Source organism: Dipodomys merriami, unplaced genomic scaffold (genome assembly GCF_024711535.1).
Source record: "Dipodomys merriami isolate MVZ:Mamm:240054 unplaced genomic scaffold, mDipMer1.0.p SCAF_5, whole genome shotgun sequence".
NCBI lineage: Eukaryota > Metazoa > Chordata > Mammalia > Rodentia > Heteromyidae > Dipodomys > Dipodomys merriami.
The window spans coordinates 59,064,762-59,083,950 of NW_027206068.1; the positions used below are offsets into that span (position 1 = coordinate 59,064,762).

The following is a 19,189-nucleotide window of genomic DNA, read 5'->3' on the forward strand; positions in this document are numbered from 1 at the left end:
CAGCTGATGCTGTACCACTTGAGCCACACCTCAAGTTCTGACTTTTTGTTAGTTAATTGGAGATAAGAGTGTCTCAGATTTATCTTCCTGAGCTGGTTTTGAATCCACAATTCTTAGATAACAGCCCAAATCACTGGCTCTCAGCTTATTGCACATCTTAATTTGGGATCCATATACCCCTAAAGGAATCTCATGAAACTGTAAATTTAAAAAAAAAAATTGATTTTTTTTTTTTAAAAGGAGGGAGTTTCCTTTGGTTTCTCAGTAACACATCGCTTTCCACTGTGTTCTAGTGATGTGAGAAACTACTACTTCTTCTTCTTTTTTTTTTTTTGGGGTCTGGTAGTGGACCCTGAACTCTGGGCCTGGGTGCTGTCCCTCAGCTCTTCAGCTCAAGGCTAGCACTCTACCACTTGAGCCACAGCGCCACTTCTGGCTTTTTTTCCTGCTTATGTGGTGCTGAGGAATCGAACCTAGGGCCTCATGAATGCAAGGCAAGCACTCTACCACTGAGCCACCTTCCCAGCCCCATGAGAAGCTACTTCTGAGCATTTGCCCCACTATCTTGTTCACATCCTGCACACTAGCTCCAGTGCCTGGCCATTTGGCTTCTTTGGTCTGGCTTTCACTTGTTAAGTTCTTGTGCCTATGAATCTCCTTTTGGCCAGGTTTAGTCTTCTTGGTTTCTACATTTAGAAACATTGAATGCTGCTTTGGGTATGAGAAATGGAATTCCTTCATCCTTCATTGTCCTTTGCTCCATTTCGATGACATTGGGAGATTAGTAGTCAGCTCTCCTATGCTCATCCCTGCTACAGAAGTGGAGAAGAAAAAGTGAGAGTTCATGAGGAGCTTTTCAAGAAGGAAAAGCATTTAGTGTTTTCTATCTTTAACAAAGGGTATTTTGTTTAAGAAGATCATAAAGCAGCAACATTGTAGATAATGGAGATAGAGAAAAATGACTTTATTAACAGCAATCAGTTAGATTCTCAGAATGACTTAACTAGATTAAGATCAATTCTTTCTCATTGTTCCTCTAGCAGCAACCATATGAGTGATAGTGTATACCTCAGAGTTGCCCAATAAGGATTAAATAACAATATATGAAGTGTTTAGGGCATTATAAAATACTTAATAAATGTTAGTTGTGGTAATCACTACTGCTTGTTTTAGACCAAGTAAAAGAAGATTAAATCTGTCTTTCAGCACTGCTAACCAAATGGGTAAAACAATATTTCCTCAGGCCTCTTCCTTTTAGCTGCATATTGTATAACATAACCCCTCTGTATGGTATTTTCACAATAAAAAAAAACCAAAAAACCACCAACAAAACAAAACAGTGTGGTTGCTGCTGAGAGGTGAAGAATGTTGGCCCTTCTTGGAGTTGATCAAGTTCATTTCCCCTGAAGAAAGAAACAGTGCAGTCTCTGAGAAAGAAGGGTTGTGTTTTAATTTCCTGTTTTGTTCTTGAGAATGGGGCAGAGAAACACAAGGCTAGTTGGGACTTGTTCTCAAACATCATAACTGTAACAGAACAATAGAAACTGACCAGAACTATCCCAGCATGAAGGATAGCATGTAATCGTACCTGACATTCCATTATAGTTCCCTGTATTTATGCATTCTATGCTCTTCTAGAGCAGCTTAGTGTCACCAATATTTTTGTGGTAACTTGTCAAAGATCCTGTGGGATGAAGTATTCGGTAGCTGTAGATTTTACCCTTCCTAGCTCATAGTCATTTCTCTTCTCTAATACCCAGTCTCTCCTTACCCTGCTGTGATTTAGTTTTCATTCTACCATGCTTTCAGAGCTGCTCTTACATGTTACTAGGGAGCCCAATTGTTATCCCAAACCAGAAGACTGATTATCCTTGCTCTAGTTTTAGTCCTCCACTCCCCTGATGCCAACAGCCAGGCCTTTATCAAGCCTAGAGATTCTGCTTCCTTCAAATCTCTTATCCATCCTTGCCATTTCATTACTATTGCTATTGTTCTTTGTTCAACTCTGATAGTGTGCTTGGAATGTTGAAATAATAGTCTCTTTGCCTTTCTTCTCCTTCCCTCTCCTCCTTTCTCTGTAGGCTCCCAGATCCATTGACACATAATTTCCATTTATTCTGTGGCTCATTGTTATTCTCAGATGCTTCGCTGATTCCTCATTACCTTTGTGACAAACGTACATATGCCTGAGCCTGGAATATAGCCTATTTGTGATTTCACTTGCATTCTCTTCCTGAAGCCCCTTTGGCTGCTGAGGTTTAACTATTGCAGCACTGGGTTTTCCTCCCAGGCTGCTTGAGTCCATTCTCCTCTCACCTTCAGCTCCTGATGCTCTAGTCACATTTCCTGTCTATGTGGCCTGGTGACCACTTCCTTTTAGGATCTAGCCACTTGAGAAGACATACCCACATTTCCTTCCAGGTCTGCATGTTTCTTTCTACTAGATCATAAGCTCTTCAAAAGGAGGGACTTTTTACTGTCGCCTTTCTGCCCTTGTCCCCTTCAGCAGCTGACACAAAGCAGCTATACAGTGAATAACACTAATGTGGGTAAGGAGGAAGAGTATCCGTGTTTCCCTTTTGGGGTTGGATTGCACAATGTAGCACTACCTTTCCAGGCTTTCCATTTATATATATAGAGCATTTCCCATAGCTAGTTTTCACATTTAAGGAGAATTGGAACATTATTACTCTTTGCTTTCCTTTGTATCATTGCCCCTTAAATCATTCACTTGATTATTCTGTCTTCCCTTTCTTTCAGTGATACTCAGGTTTCTCCTAAGTCCTATGGCAGCTTTACTGTATGTCTTTCTCCTAAGTCCTATGGCAGCTGTGTCTCCAGCCAGCACTGCCCAGTTCCAGGCTAATCCCTACTGTTGCCTAGCTACTCCAGGCAGCCTAGATACTGTATTGATGGGCACTGTGGGAATTATATATTTATTTCCCACAGATTAATTGAGCTCCTGCTGTGTGTGAAACTCTTATGTAGGCTTCATAAGTCCAGAAATGAATGTAACAGTCCTACTTTGCTTAGAGATTTGAGGATTGGGGTGGTGAGGGAGCACTGGTAGAACAAAATACTCAGGTGGTATAATGGGATGATTAGAAGAGCAGGAGGAACAAGACGTCATGTACCAAAGTAACAGCTTTTAAGTTTACATTGTTATGAGGTTTGATTTTTTTCCCTAGTAGTTTTAGGAGTCTAACCATAAAGAGAAGATTGGAATTAAAAAGTTTTATTTCACAAACTTTAGACATTATCTCAGTTTGAATCTGGGTATGGAGAGCAAGCTGCCAGCTTATACCTACTATTGGGCCTTCTAGAGGGAAGAGGCTGTTTTGAATCTGTTACTAAAAGGCCACTTGGTTCTTTAATGGGGCTCTGGGGCATCATTTGAATAGATTGCAGTTATTCTTCTATTCTGACTCCAATAAGTGCTTTGAGCAAATCTCTCCATATTTCCTCTTCTTTGGGGAGGTAGTGTGGTCCCAGGTAGCCTTCTGTCTGGCTGTGCTGTGTGGATACAAAAGCACTGGCCCCAGGTCCACAGTGATTCCCACAGTACTTGCCTGTGTTCAGTGGAATGATGGTCCAGTGTCTCCTGACAGGCAGCCTCTCTTCTTAGCTAATATCTCATCTAGTTACAGAATTTGCTCAGCTCTGTATAGAACAGAGTTTAAAATGGAAAGGAAGATTATGGAATCTCCATGGGTTAGCTCTATATTTCAGGGCCTCCAGTGTGGGTTTATCTTATTGCCCAGTGACTGGCCATCTGTAAACATGAAGGTTTAAGATGAGGCTGTTCTTTCAGCAAGCACTAAAAGCTTTTAGACAACTTCTGTTTGGTGGATAGAACCTGGAAGATCTCTAGGGGCAAGGTATTTATTTCCTTGTGAACTGACCCTTGATAAGTGAACTCTCACCAAAGTAGTGGCTTCCTTTAGGAAGACTTGTGTTAGCAGAACTTTTCCAAGCATTTAAGAACGTAGCATATTACTAAATTTTAAATATTAGCGTGGTACTTAGGACTAGGTCTTCAGTCAGGCTATATGCAGATGTGTTGTAGAATAACTTGAACACTAAGGTAATAAAAGTGTAGGAGGCTCAGTACCATTTATGATATGAATGATAGTTAGAATCATGAGTCTCACCTCAGACTGGTGAGTTTTCAGAAGTGGGGAGTGGTGAAAATAGTAATAGGTGAACTTTATATTGCCATTGAGTGTTTTTGTTTTTTGGCTTATTGGTACTTTGAAAGGGCATAAGGTAATTAAGGACAAGGTAGTTTGGAGGTATCTGAGCATCTGTATTCAGGACTAGTTTTTCTAAACAATTCACAGTCTATGTTAGGTAACTGCTCTAGTTTTCATGACTACTGATTTCTGGCTAGTCGTGCATGTTTTTCTTTTAGAAAAGCTTGAGCTTGTTGAGTGACTCCATGTAATAATCTTCATTAACAGAAAGGTTGGCAGAGGCTTTCTTTTTAGGTCACTAATTGACTGCTCTGCTTTTATCATGTGTATCCCTAATTTTGTGATTCCAAGGGATTCTAATGGGAAACTTATGTACAGTAATTTGTTAAAGGGGAAAACACTTGTATATTTATTTTGCTTTTTTTTTTCAGCATGTGAACTCCTACAGACCACATGCCCATCCCCTTTCTTTTTTTTAAAAAAATTATTTTTTAATTTAATTTTTGTTATAAAGTTGATATACAGAGGGGTTACAATTAAATAAATCAGGTAAAGAGTACATTTCTTTTTGGACAATATCACCTCTCAGTTTTTGTTTTTAACATTCTAACCTTTCTGTTCAAAGGAAACTTGGTGTACTGAGCTAGGTGCAGATTGCAGGTTCAAATGCTGTGGCTACTTTGATAGGGCTGCTTCAGAGGAGAATCTCCATTTATCTTTGTGAATTATTTTGTTCACATGGAGACTGTAGTCTCATCTGTGGAGTGTGTGGCTTTTTCACCTGTGTCTGATGTCCTCTATGGGTAAGCGGAGATTAGCCATTATCTAGGTGATCCTTATCCGTGGCTATCACTGGTGATCTCCCAAGATTCTAGGATCTGTTCAGAGCTTCAGATCAAAGCCGAAAAAGGAGACATTTGGGAGTCTACACTCAAAACACCACTGTTGTTTTCCTTCCTTGTTTTTTTGTGGTGCTGGGGATCAAACCTAGGGCTTGTGCATGCCAGGAAAGTGTTCTACTACTGAGCCCTATTACTGTCCTTCATAAGGTGGCAGAAATGTCAGAAATAAGGCTCTTATTTGAGCAGAGGACTTACTCCAAGGTAATAGTACTAAAACCTTGTTTCCACTCTAATAGTGCCTTGAAATGGTTTCAGGGAAAGTACTTTGCAAACAGGAAAGAGGCAAACAAATGGAGGTAGTAGTTTTTATTTATGACATGCTCTGTTCTAGGAGGTTCTAGAGCCTGGGCTTCCCATTCTGGTAGTAGGTTGATATATTGAAAGGAATTAGAGTAGTGGCTGGCACATGCTATGTACTGTAAAAGCGTTGGTAAATATCATTCATGAAGTCGGCTGTAACTGAACAGTGATGGAGGAAAAGTGCTATTTATGCCAGTGTCTGTAAAGCTCCAAGGCCTGTTTTTAAGTCTTGAGCTAATTCATGTATGTGGCCTCTTAAGTGTGCAATTTGTGTTGTATGTATTTTGTTTCCACATTCTCCTTGGCCCAGTGAAGGACCAGGACCAGGCAGTGATTAAAGATGTAAAGTTGTTTGAATGCTGGCTGGGGTCTGGAATAGACAGCCCTGTGACATTTCTGTTTTGTCTTTCAGCCCTGGGCATTTCCTGCTCGAGAGTTCCTTCGCAAGAAGCTGATTGGGAAGGAAGTATGTTTCACAATAGAAAACAAGACTCTCCAGGGGCGAGAGTACGGTATGATCTACCTTGGAAAAGGTGAGCAGCAAGGAGGAGCCAACTTGCTTCTCTTGGACTGTCAGGTTCCTCTAAGGATTGGTTTTCTATTATGTAGTACAAGGCCAGGGTGGGTTCTGGTAACAGTAGCTCTTGGATGGTTGGCTGAAGGTGACATTGGAAGTGTAGGTACTAGGCACATGGTTCTGAGGAACAGAGGCACACTCCCAGAAGTCCTGCTCATTTATTCCTATGCTGCCTTTTTGGCCCATGTGGCATAGCACAGTGTTCTTCCTTATGTTTAGGGTATTTGCTTGTGGAACTCAGTGGCTTTGTGCTTTGAAGTCAGTGTGTTAATTGAATTCCTATAGATTTCCTATATTACACCCTCTTGTTCTTTATCTTGTGGCTTTTTTCTCCCTCTTCCTGGGACTCTTCAGTAAAGGAAGTTCAGTTCAGGACTGTTGTTTTTTGCAGACCATACATTTTATAATAGAATAGAAGAAACTGGCTTTTGAGTTGTGTAGCTGTGGATTAGAATTCTGACTTTGCCATTCTATATTCTCATCCCTTAGCCTCTAGTTTCTTTTGTAAGCTCTTACAAGTTTAAAAAAGATATATGGAAAGCACCTAGCTTTTGCATGGTCTTTGATTCAGTAACTCTGTATATGTGTTTGTGTGTGTCTTTTCTGTGCATAGACTTATAGCTGTTGTTTAGCCAAATGCTTCCTAGGAAGCATTTGTGGTCCATTGATTAGGTAGACAAAGAATAATATTGGGGAATGGACAAAAGACAATGAAACAAGTGAGTGTTTTCTAAAAAGCAACCAGGAAGAAGGTAAACATTAGGGAAGCTGTTTTCTTTTTTTTAAAGTTTCCTGTGTCCTTTTAATTAAAAAAAGAACCTTCCTAAAAATCACATGTAACTAATGTGCTTTAGATAATCTGTTTGATTTAGGTAGTCAATATAGAGGCAAACAATTAGGGCTGAGTGGCCAGGCTAATGACATTCTGTTTAAGAATGATTTTAATTATGGAGGTTTCAGAAAAATGAGTTGAGAATGATCTTGACTTGCTCTTTTCATGGAAGAGAATGGGTAGAATTTGTAGGTACCCATGGAGAAAAGCCACCTTTTCTATCAAAGTGGGTTACTTAAAAAGTTGCTACTTTGGCTTGGTGGCTTGGCTCTGGTTAATTATTCTGCTAAGACAATATCAGCAAGTAAAGAAAGAGAAAAAGGAAATGCTTTGGGATAAGGAAGGATTTTTGAAATGTAAAGTTTTGTCTTAAGTGGTTGTTCCAAATGGAAGAGGAATTAAGATGCACCTGAGATTTTTTTTTTAAGAAAGTAGCAGAGCAATGGAAGAATCATAACCTCTTCAACTATTGGTGCTGAGAAAACTGGGTGGCCACATGTAGAAATATGAAAGTAGACCCTAGCCTATCACCATGCACTAACATCAACTCAAAATGGATTAAAGACCTTAACATCAAACCTGATACTCTGAAACTACTGCAGGACAGAGTAGGAGAGACACTTGAACTTATAGGCACAGGCAGGAAATTCCTGAACAGAGTCCCAGGGTCACAACAAATTGGAGTGAGACTGGACAAATGGGACTACCTTAAAATAAAAAGTTTCTGCACAGACAAAGAACTAGCAACCAGACTAGAAAGACAGCCAACTAATTGGGAAAAAATACTTACCAGAGAAATATCAGACAAGGGTCTTAATATCTATTATATACAGGAAACTCAAGAAACTAACCCCTCACACATCTAACAAACCAATCATGAAATGGGCAAAGGAACTAAAGAGAGATTTCTCAGAAGAGGAGATAAAAATGGCAAAGAAACACATGAGGAAATGTTCATCATCCCTGGCTGTAAAGGAAACGCAAATAAAAACAACACTGAAATAACACCTTACCCCAGTCAGAATGGCCCACATCCTAAAGTCAGCCAATGACAAATGCTGGAGGGGATGCGGAGAAAGAGGAACCTTACTGCATTGCTGGTGGGAATGAATACTAATACAACCACTTTGGACAACAGTCTGGAGATACCTCAGAAAGCTAAATATAGACCTCCCCTATGACCCAGCCATACCACTCTTAGGCATCTACCCTGAGCAACAGGAACCAGTTTACAAAGACACATGCACCTCCATGTTTATTGCAATACTGTCTACAATAGCCAAGATTTGGAAACATCCCAGATGTCCTACTCACTACTGATGAGTGGATCCAAAAATTGTAGTACCTGTATACAATGGAATATTATGCAGTCATTTGAAAGGACAAAATAATGACATTTGCAGGGAAATGTATGGAACTAGAGCAGATTATTTTGAGTGAAGTAAGCCAAGAACAAAGAGACAAATGGCACATGGTCTCCCTGATATGTGGATACTAAAGCCAAAATAGAAGAAGATATGGCAAACAGGACTCAAGACACAAAGGACAGCCACCCATTTTGTCATATCATTGCTAAATGACTCCATGTTCTTGACTATATATATGGTAGATATATGCACGCAACAGAGGGAAGCCAGGAGGAGGAACAGAATAAGTGGGAACAGCCCACACTAAGCAAAAGGAGAGAAATGTAAATATCACCTGATGTGGAAAAAATAACTTGTAATGTCAAAGTTCATAGAATTCACAAACTGTAGACCATGATAATGACAATTTGCCTTGTGAAAGTTAAAATGTGTTTGTGACTCTTAACTATCACTATTCCTCAATACTGTGAAATATGTGAAATTTATGTAATCACCTAATCTCAATTAAAGAAAAAAAGCTGAGAGGAGAGATGGGTTAGGAGAGATGGGTGACAATTTGCCAGATACTTGGTGCTCATATACTGTTTTGTAGAATGGGAACTTCTTTGTACAACTACTTAAAGATAATAAAAATAAAAAAAATTAAAAAAAAGAAAGTAGCAGAGGATGTATGCTTTGAAGAGAAATTAAGACACACTGTTCCAAAATGGAAGAATGAGACAGACCTGAGCTTTTTCAAGAAAATAGCAGTGGGTATGAGTATGTTTTGGGATTGCTTCATCTTAAAGTCTTTTTTAAAAAATTATTTTTATTTTTATGTTTTATTTTTGTCGGTCACAGGGCTTGAATTCTGGGCCTGGGCGCTCTCCCTCAGTTCTTCAGCTCAAGGTGTGCGCTCTACCACTTGAGCTACAGCGCCACTTCCGGTTTTCTAGTGGTTTATTGGAGATAGGAGTCTCAGGGTCTTTCCTGCCCAGGCTGGTTTTGAACTGTGATCCCCAGATCTCAGCCTCCTGAGAAGCTAGGATTACAGGTGTGAGCCACCGGCGCCCGGCTCATCTTAAAGTCTTTTAATGGTCACTTTACAACTAAGTATGTAAACTGCATATTGAATATATTCAAATTAGCCAGTCATGAGCGTATTGTGAATCTGAGCTTGGCCAATTGGAACACAGAGACAGGACCTGTTGCATTAGGGATAAAGAGAGAGTAGCCTTCCTGCTCTATGTGCTTGCTTGCCAATTTTTGGCTGATGGTGCATAGAAGTAAACTTTGTCAGGTTCCTTTCAAGTTGGTGTAAGCATTATGCCCACCTTTGGTCCTCAGCTCCACACAGACCTGAGCTCCTCCCTGCCCTGGAGTTCCTGCCATACAGCTGGCCCCTCGTTCTCCCTGACCAGATCCTCTTATCTTTCATCTATCTTACTTCCTAACCCCCAGACCCTGCTCTTACCTAGATAGTGGAGGCTGTCATGTGCTCTCTTTCTAGGAGAAATATGGCTTCTCTAATAAACCTTGTAATAATCTTTCTCCTGTGCCTGCCTGCCTCTGTGTGATCCCCCGGGATGGATGTGACGGATCCTTTCAGTTGGTGCTCTTATTCCTACATAACACCCCAACATCCAAGCCATCTCTTAATACCTAGAATTTACTAAAAAGGAGATGGTTTGTTTCTGACTTTGAAGACAGGTTATCTACTCACTGGCTCTGAATGGAATTCCCCTGATTTTGACACATTTCTAAGTTGATAAATAAAATGAGATCTTTGGCTTGTAAATGTAAATGTCTGTTTTTAGTTTTCTGTCTACCAAATCTTGTTGTCTCCTTTGAGAATTCAGCTTAAGTAATATATTTTTTTTTCCTTTCTGAAGGAATTCTTTCTGAATAGAATTCACTTTTTAGAAGTGGGCTATTTTAGAGTGCTGTGTGAAAAGGAAATGTCTGAGATACTGGTGTGTTGTTGATTGGCAGGTTTTTAGGCACCTTTTTAGTGCCTGCATTTTATTCTGTTTACCCTCTCAACTCTTGGCATCAGAGTACCCAATTTTTTCCTAATCTTTACATCCTTTGTTTTATCTTTCTACTTTGGGATTCCTGTTGCTTTGAAGGTACCCTTGTAATATTTACACAGTCTGTGCCTGGCTTCAGCACTAACCTCAGTGGAAAGGGTTAGGTGATCTATGCTCAGCATGTTCTTTGTATAAATATCATTCCTTACAACTCTTCTTGGGAGAGGAAGTGGCATGCAATTTACCTTTGCAGAAATGTGGACATTCTAATGACAAGGCTCTGTGTGTGTATGCTCATGCATACGCTTCTTACTGTAATATAAGTGGAGATGTAGTGTACTGAATATAAATCTTACAGAGTTTTACTCTGTGCTGACATTAGCGATCAGCTAGACTGCTGTGTTTCAGTTTATCTGGGAGCTTGTTCTCTTCCATGTTAAAGATTTTTATGCAGTGATTCCTTCGTAGATGTCTTCTTTTATGGTTTCAGTTGACAAGCAAAGATTTAAGAGAATATACCAAGCCTAAAAGCTTTTTCAATACTGTGGAAATGCAATTAATGTTTCAGATGCCTAAGTAGAACCTAATCAGGTTGAGTTTTATGTTTAACTTTATTTTTCTTGCCTGTTCTGCTGGCTGCTGTGAGAGATTAGAAATCTAGATGCTCTCCTTTCTGTATCTCTGTGAGAGCAAGAGATAGACTTTCTTAAGCAGTGTAGCTTCTCAATGGTGTTCTTTTGGAGCAGAGAATGGGACATGGTGTAGAGGGGTTGGACATTCTGGTGTAAGTGTGATCGACAACCCTAAATGAATGTGTCTATTTGATACTACGAAGTGAAGGGAATAACTTTTTCTAATTTCTACTCTGAGTTAGTGATTAATACACAGTATTTAATTTTCACCAGAACTTGTTGAGGCAAGTGCTCTCTCCGCTGCAGAGATGAGTAAATCAGGATGTTGAGAGATCTTGTCTTTTCCAGTCTCGTCTTTGGCCACTGTTTCCTGTTCTCTTGAGTTGCCTGCCACATGTGTCTTGCTTTCTTGACAGTCTCCCATGGTCCCAGAGATTGCCTTTGGCCTGGGAGAAATACTAGAAAATAAGAAACTCCTGAGAAGAAGATTGATAGACCTTTAGATCCTAGAGACTAGTCATATCGGGGAAGTTTCCTGAAAAGGCCAGTGCTGCATCCTTAACTGTCCATTTCTCTGAAGCATTGTTCTCCTTAAGAGCAAGTGTGAAAGTGACTCATTCCCTGATGCTTCTTTTATTAGTGGAGCCAGTTTGAAAGCTGTACTTAATTTCCCTTCCTCCTTCCTCAGATACTAATGGGGAAAACATTGCAGAGTCACTGGTTGCAGAGGGCTTGGCTACCCGGAGAGAAGGCATGAGAGCCAATAAGTAAGTATTCAATTCTCTTCTCTGTTTTATTTGGGGGCATCAAGGACCATTGGTTAGTCAGTTGTAAATTGTCATGCTTCATTTTTGTGTGTTCTCTCATATAAAGGGATAACATCAGGGCTGGGAAGGTGGCCCAGTGGTAGAGTGCTTGCCTTGCATGCATGAGGCCCTGGGTTCGATTCCTCAGCACCACATAAGCAAAAAAAGCCGGAAGTGGCGCTGTGGCTCAAGTGGTAGAGCGCTAGCCTTGAGCTGAAGAGCTGAGGGACAGCGACCAGGCCCAGAGTTCAGGCCCCACAACCGGACCCAAAAAAAAAAAAAAAAAAAAGGGATAACATCAGTTGCTTCCTATGTCTTCTGAAATATTCTGGTTCATGGATTATGTTGAACCAGGAGGTCACTCAGTATTCATGAATGGTATTGATGTGTATACTGCCTTGAAAACAGGCTTTGAGACTAGGCAGTTCTGCTCTTTGTATTCGTCTTAGCCTGTAGATTTTCAGTCCCAGAGTATTTGCCATCCATCAGCCCCACATATTGTTACACCACACATAGTGTTACACCAGGCTGTGTTCTAGACATCGATTCTCCAAAGCCTTTTAGATCTGTTTGGTCTACGAGCTATAGATGGTTAATTAGTAAGTAAAAACATATTTGTCTGCCGGGTGCTGGTGGCTCATACCTGTAATTCTAGCTAGTCAGGAAGATGTGATGGTCAATTAGTAAGTAAAAACATATTTGTCTGCTGGGTGCTGGTGGCTCACACCTGTAATTCTAGCTAGTCAGGAAGCTGAGATCTAAGGAGCACAGTTCGAAGCCAGCTTGGGCAGGAGAGATTGTGGGATTGTTATTTCCTATAAATTACCAAAAGCCAGTAGTAGAACTGTGGTTCAAGTGGTAGAGCTCTGGCCTTGAGCACAAAATGCTCAGAGATAGCATCTAGGCCTTGAGTTCAAGCCCCAGGATGGCAACAACAATAACAACAACATCAAAATGTATTTGTTTAGGCAATGGAAATTGAACTTGTTTTAAGGGAATTAGGTATATAAGGTTTATGGCACATATATCATGTTCAAGTGAACTAGTGTTCGCGCTCTAAGTATAATGGATTGCAGCTGCCTTTAATTAACACTTTAGTCTCTGGAAAGTGCATCAGAAAGTTAGAGGCTATAAGCATGTTGCTTAAATCATTAAGTCCTTGTTGTATTATATAACTGTAGTAGCTGAAGAAAAAGCTTTGGATAAGTATTTGTATGAGTTTGACCAATGATGAGCCTGAGCAAAGGCCCCATTGTACTTTTTGCCTGCTTTCTGTGTGCATAAATTTTGGCACCAGGTCACTCACTGTACACTTCTGGTATTTTCTATTGCTGGACTTTAATTGGTGTGTTTCCATGTGCGAATTTGTTTAATTAAGATACTTGTTTTAGGTGATGTTTTTGGAAGCATGCCACAGTTCTAACTTAAGGATGATTAGTGTTGTAGTATTTTTGTTTTTGTTTTCTTTTAGGAAGAAGTTAGTTTACAATCAGTGAATAATGTAAAAAGGAATCTTACAACAGTTTTGTACTATGTAAACAAAGAAACTGCTGTTGGAGTACTAATCTCTGAAGACTTAAAGCCTCCTTTTTCCAGTTTTGTTTCTGTCACTCTTGCTACATTTTCATATCTGACTTCTGGCTGGGAATTTGGATTTCTGAGCATGTGGCAGCTTTTTGGTTGAGATAAAGAAGTACTGAAGACTTAGCTCAAGAATTGGTAGGTCAGTCTTGTATGGATAGGTAGGAGGAGATTCAGTTAGGTCTAAAGCCATTGTTTGGAGTCATGCAAAAGACTTGCATGGTCCCTAAATTTACTCTGCTATGAAAGAGTGAAAAGTCATTTCCCTCCAGTCCCCCTTTCTTTTCCTGGTAGTGTGGCTTGAACTCAGTGCTCTAAGCTCTCACTTTTTCACTCAAGGCAGGTGGGGGCACACCTTCATTTCCCACATTTTGCTGGTTAATTGGAGATAAGACTCAGACTTATCTGTCCAGGCTGGCTTTGAACTGGGATCCTCATATCTCAGCCTTCTGAATAGCTATGATTACAGGCATGAGCTAACCAGTACTTACCCAGTACTTACTTGGTTTGGTCTATTTACTGACTTTAGCTGTTGTTGTACTAATGTAGTTTGTTTTTTTGCCTGATAAAGGAGAGGCTCAGTGTTCAAACTGTCCCCTGCCTAGCTGGCCGAAATGAGTGTACCAGTTGTTTAAGGCCAGTGTTATCTGTAACAAGGTACACTGGGCATGTCCCAGCGTTGTTTTGTAGATACAGAAGGAGTAAGGGTGCCTGTGCTCTGCTGAGCTGTGCCTGCTAAGCAGCTGAATGTGGGATAGTTCAGTGAAACTGTACCCGTGCAGTGGCTCCCCTCTGAGCCTCTCACTCGTTTCCTTTTCTACTCACTGGTGGTGGCAGTGCTTGAGTATGTTCATTCTGTCTGCTCCTAGAATCGAATCTCTTGTTTGGAGAAACAGTTTGGAATCTGGAAATTGTGCTTATGGTGATTTTCTGTTGATAGGTTGAGGTTTAAGCCATAGATCTCAAAACAGACACTTTGGTCTGTTCCAGGGAGAAGATGCTAAAGAAACTCTGTGAATTCATTTACCACACATTTGTTTTTCATGTCCCAGCCCAGAGCAAAACCGGCTTTCAGAATGTGAGGAACAAGCAAAAGCAGCGAAAAAAGGGATGTGGAGTGAGGGGAATGGTTCCCATACCATCCGGGACCTCAAGTATACCATTGAGAACCCAAGGCACTTTGTGGACTCACACCACCAGAAGCCTGTCAATGGTGAGTCTTGTAGGCAGAGACAACTATAACTCAGAATGATTTCTTTCTGTTTGTTCTCTTTGCTTCTTGAGATTTATAAAATCTAGTGAGTCTTTTGCTTATTTAGTATCCGGAGGAAATCCTTACAGTTGAAACAATACCGTAGCATTTTGGAAGGGAGTTTGAATTCCATTCACACAGGTTAGGTGCCCTTGCTGTTGTCATGTGGTAGCGTGTTGATATTTTGCCTGTTGGGGATCTTCTGTTCTGCAAAAAAAGCTACTGGAATATACATCCCTGAAGCTTGGAAGTAGAAACAAGTATTCTCAATAAATGTAAACATATATTTATGTACTATCTGTTTTTTTTTTTTTTTTGGTTCTACTTTGGACCTTGTTAACTACAGGTTCAATAAAGTAAAAGGATGACCAATCCTGAATTTTTAAATTATGTTTTGCTAATATCTGACACTCAGATGAACATCCTAGATTTTGAAGAACAAAACTTTGTTGGGAGCCATGAGGTGAGGGCTTAGAGGGTTCAGAAGATGGAGAAGCAGGTTTGAACTGTTTCATGCAGGACTGGTTTGTGTGAACCCTCTGGATCTGCCAGGACTTCTTCACTTCTGAGAAGGATGCTTTCTTAGGGTTTGGGGAAAAGGAACTGGGTTAGATACAGTCTGATTGGGCATTGTATATTCTTGAAGTGATTTTGCCCTAGGATTAAAACTGTATTCTGTCATGCAGCGATTATCGAGCACGTGCGAGATGGCAGTGTGGTCAGAGCCCTGCTCCTCCCAGATTACCACCTCGTTACAGTCATGCTGTCAGGGATCAAGGTCAGATGTACACTGGGCTATGTGGTGGGTATGGGATTTGGGGAAGTGTTTTGGTTCTTTGTTCATTTTTAATTGGGGACCTTGGATCTACTATTTCTTCCTATCATGGGCCATTGACCACAGTACTTTATTTTGTCTACAACTTTGCAACAAGAAGTTCTAGTGTGATTCTTTTTCCTTTCTCTTCCCCCTTTTCCTTTCCCCTTTCATCCCTTCCCCTCCCCCCCCTTCCTTGTTTCTTTTAAGTACATTGGATTTGTTTAGAATTGGAGTTTGTTGAGGATATAAACCTAGAGCAGGAGAGATGAGTGGGTCTGCAGGTTGCTGGATATGGCTCATATTTATATATTTTTATTTATATATATTTATATTTAAGGAAATTAGGGTTAGAAGCTAGGCACTGGCAAATGTTTTCACGGAAATGGGTCATTTCCATGACCCATTAATGGGTAAATTACTTTTTTTCACATAATCATATGTCTTTTAACAAGAAGGCTATAGGAACAGGATGTTTTCCAAAGGGTTAGAAGAGCTAATGCAACATCCTTCCTCCCTCTCCCCACTTCCCCTAACTTAGCTTGTGGAAGGTGTGCAGGTGAGGGCCTTGCCCTCTCTGCAGGTGATTGGGTCTCATCATCAGGTTTTTTTTTCTCAACTGCCCTTACTTTCCTTTAGTGCCCAACTTTTCGTCGGGAAGCAGATGGCAGTGAAACACCAGAACCTTTTGCTGCAGAAGCCAAATTTTTCACTGAGTCTCGACTGCTTCAGAGAGATGTTCAAATCATTCTGGAGAGCTGCCACAACCAGAACGTTCTGGGTACCATCCTTCATCCAGTGAGTGTACTGTGTGGCCTGGGTTGTAATGGATTAGGGGGTGCTCTCAAGAGTTTGAAGGGTTGCAGTTTGTAAGTCTGTTCTTTCTCTCTTACATCCATTTAGATATCTTGACATGATTATCATCCAGTGATTTTGAGGTATATGCTAGGGAGATATCATTTGTTTTACAGAATTGGCAGATCTGTGCATGATCTTGTCTAGGAAGTTGTTAACTGGGTTCATAAGGAGAAGGAGAACTCCATCACATACTTTTCTACATGCTTAATCCAAGAGATTGCTAGTAGAAAGGCAATCTTTTTACTATCATCTTGTAGGGAAACATCTTGTAGAAGTTGAGCAGAAATTAATGTACTGTGGTCAGTGAGATTTCCTGTAGAGTTAGAAGTCAGCTATCTGGAGTATTGATTGACAAATCAGAAAGAAACTGACATATGGAAAAAATATTTTGCCTATACAGTTACGTCCTAACTTGGATTTGAGCAGGAACTAGGTTCTTTATGTCCTTGTAGTTCTGACTATTCGTACATTGACCCTGTCCCATACTTTTTTAGATGGATTCTTCTTGGATATGGAATAACTGTTTTGTAACAACTAAGTGACTTTTCAGTGCTGTAACCTATTCGTAACCCAACATTTAAGCTGCGGTTACTTTTTTCGGCTAGATAATTCTTCCAGTAGTAAAGTTGTTGGAACGCTTGGTTTGGAGTGGGCCAAGGTCATGTGTGTTTCTTTGGAAGTGCTGTCTGGTCGTGGCCTGCCAGATGGCTCTGTCACAGTAGCATATGAATTGTAGTTGGATGGGCAAAATATGCCTTACACAATTCCCTACTCAGCCCATTCTTTAGCTTTCTCTTTAGAAAAAAGAGGAAGAAGTGCTGATATGAGGCAAGGGAAGAATGAAGTGTAATCTTTCCAAAAGATGAACATCCTTCTTTGCTGGAAGAAGAGCTACTGAGATGTCAGTTCCATAGAGTGTTACTAACATTTATTCTCCTTTTAGTTGAAAGGCACTTTCCTGTGAGTTGTTGGGATATGAAGCCCAGGCTATGCAGAGGGGGTCTCACTCAGGATGGTGTCTTCCATCTGAAGGGTGGTTTTTTTTTTTTTTTTTTGGTGCAGGTCTGTGTTTAGAACTCAGAGCCTGAGTGCTGTCCCATACCTTTTGTCCACTTGAGCGAAAGCTTCCAGTTTTCTGGTGGTTAATTGGGGACAAGAGTCTTATGAACAGTACATCTTAGGCTGACTTTGAACCTTGATCCTCCGATCTCAGCCTCCTTAGTAGCTAGGATTACAGGTGTGAACCACTAGTGCCCTGGCTCACACTACTTTTTTTTTTTTTTTTTTAATGAACTACCAGTAGATTGTGGCAAAGTATGTCAGAGATCTAGAGAAAAGGATTCTCTTGTCATAGAATCTAACTCACGTCTGCCTTCTCTTACACCTTGTTTCTCAGAACGGAAACATCACTGAGCTCCTCCTGAAGGAAGGCTTCGCACGCTGTGTGGACTGGTCCATTGCAGTTTACACCCGGGGTGCAGAAAAGCTGAGGGCAGCCGAGAGGTAAGGCCTGCCAGGGAAGTCTTCCAGCCAAGGCTTTTGTTAAGGTTCTTAGAGAAAGAAACGTAGCCATCTTCTCTACTGTCTGTGTCAGTGTCCGTTTTATTTTACTACAGGAATTGGGAAGTCATAGAAAGGAAGGATGTAAATTAAATTAACCTTTGGGTTTGGTTTAATTTAATGCAAGGTAGGTAGTAAGTGCTTAGTTTTTCATTCAGACAATATTCTTTACTTGATTTGCTTTTTAATGCTTTCAGGCCACGTTTCTAAGTTGTGTGTTTTTTTTGGCATTTGGAATAGAACTTGAAGCTCATTTCAGGATGTTGGACCTGCCTGTCCTGAGTTCTCTCAAATAGATTGGCAGGCTAGAGCAGGGCTGTGATGGTAGAGCCTGTGAAGTTCTAAATGAGGATTAGACTGCATTGTAGGACTAATGCCCTAATTTGTAAAAGTGAGTTTTAATTATAAGTGATAGGACAGTTCTAAGATGTTTTTATAATGTTTTCAGCTTAGTGTTTTATGATTGAAAGCAGATGTAGAATAACTTATTTGCAGAAAAGTGAGAATGGAAGTTGCAAAGTTTGGTAGCTTGTTCAGATATCCAGGCCAAGTTTTTCTAGATGTTTAGGTAAGTATCTTCTATTTGATGGGGTAGATGAAAGAAAATAAAATAGGTGGATGGAAATACTGCTCAGGAAATAATATTTCCAAGTTGTAAGCAGTAATCAATGCAATGGTCCAGTCAGGGTTTAAAGAACCTTATGATGATATGAAGTTAATCTTAAAACTGGAACTGGGGCTGGGAAGGTGGCTCAGTGGTAGAGCACTTGCCTTGCATGCATGAGGCCCTGGGTTCAATTCCTTAGCACCACATAAGCAAAAAAGAAAAAAGCTGGAAGTGGCGCTGTGGCTCAAGTGGTAGAGCTCTAGCCTTGAGCTGAAGAGCTGAGGGACAGTGCCCAGGCCCAGAGTGTTCAGGCCCCACGACCTGAAACAAAACAAAAAAAACCCCTGTAACTATCTTTTTAATGTTATTTAGTGCAGCTGAGAAATGTACAAAAATAGAAATTGATTAATTACAAATTCCATTCCTTTCCTGCAGTCTTTTTACATACTCCAGTATCTGTAATCAGAAATATTTGCAAGTGTTTATGAAAATAGATTTTAATGTGGACCTTCTGATATGGCATGCTTGAAAAATGTATATTGTCTGGTAAAGAAACAATGCTTGCTTAAAATTTTGGGAGGAGTTTATGTTGTTCTATAACTACAATAGAAAAATAGCCTTATCAAATATATTGTTCCAAATACTTCTCATTATGTTGTGTTCATTGTCTATGTGTATTTGTCTCAGCCCATCTCCTTTCCCCTTCCCCTCCTCTTCTTTTCCTCCCCTCTCATTCTATTACTATTCTGAATTATTATTTTGGTTGATCATTTTTGTTTTTGAATTTTTTAAGATTCTGCCATTTTAAAGAAAGCAAGTACTTATTAAGGTGATATCCACAAGTTTTATAACATCTATAGAAGATTTTTATGGACTTTTTTTTTTTGAAGAGTACTCAT

The 19,189-nt window shown here is 40.2% G+C and overlaps 1 protein-coding gene across 1 annotated transcript in view; it reads left to right on the forward strand.

Annotated features, from left to right (window-relative positions):
* Snd1 (staphylococcal nuclease and tudor domain containing 1) overlaps positions 1-19,189 on the forward strand; it is a 446,310-nt gene that overhangs the window by 34,761 nt on the left and 392,360 nt on the right. The window contains exons 3-8 of the mRNA XM_069996698.1: positions 5,808-5,928; positions 11,501-11,579; positions 14,252-14,412; positions 15,138-15,229; positions 15,905-16,063; positions 17,520-17,626. Coding sequence (XP_069852799.1) covers positions 5,808-5,928; positions 11,501-11,579; positions 14,252-14,412; positions 15,138-15,229; positions 15,905-16,063; positions 17,520-17,626 — 719 coding nt within the window. The remainder of the gene's footprint in view (positions 1-5,807; positions 5,929-11,500; positions 11,580-14,251; positions 14,413-15,137; positions 15,230-15,904; positions 16,064-17,519; positions 17,627-19,189) is intronic.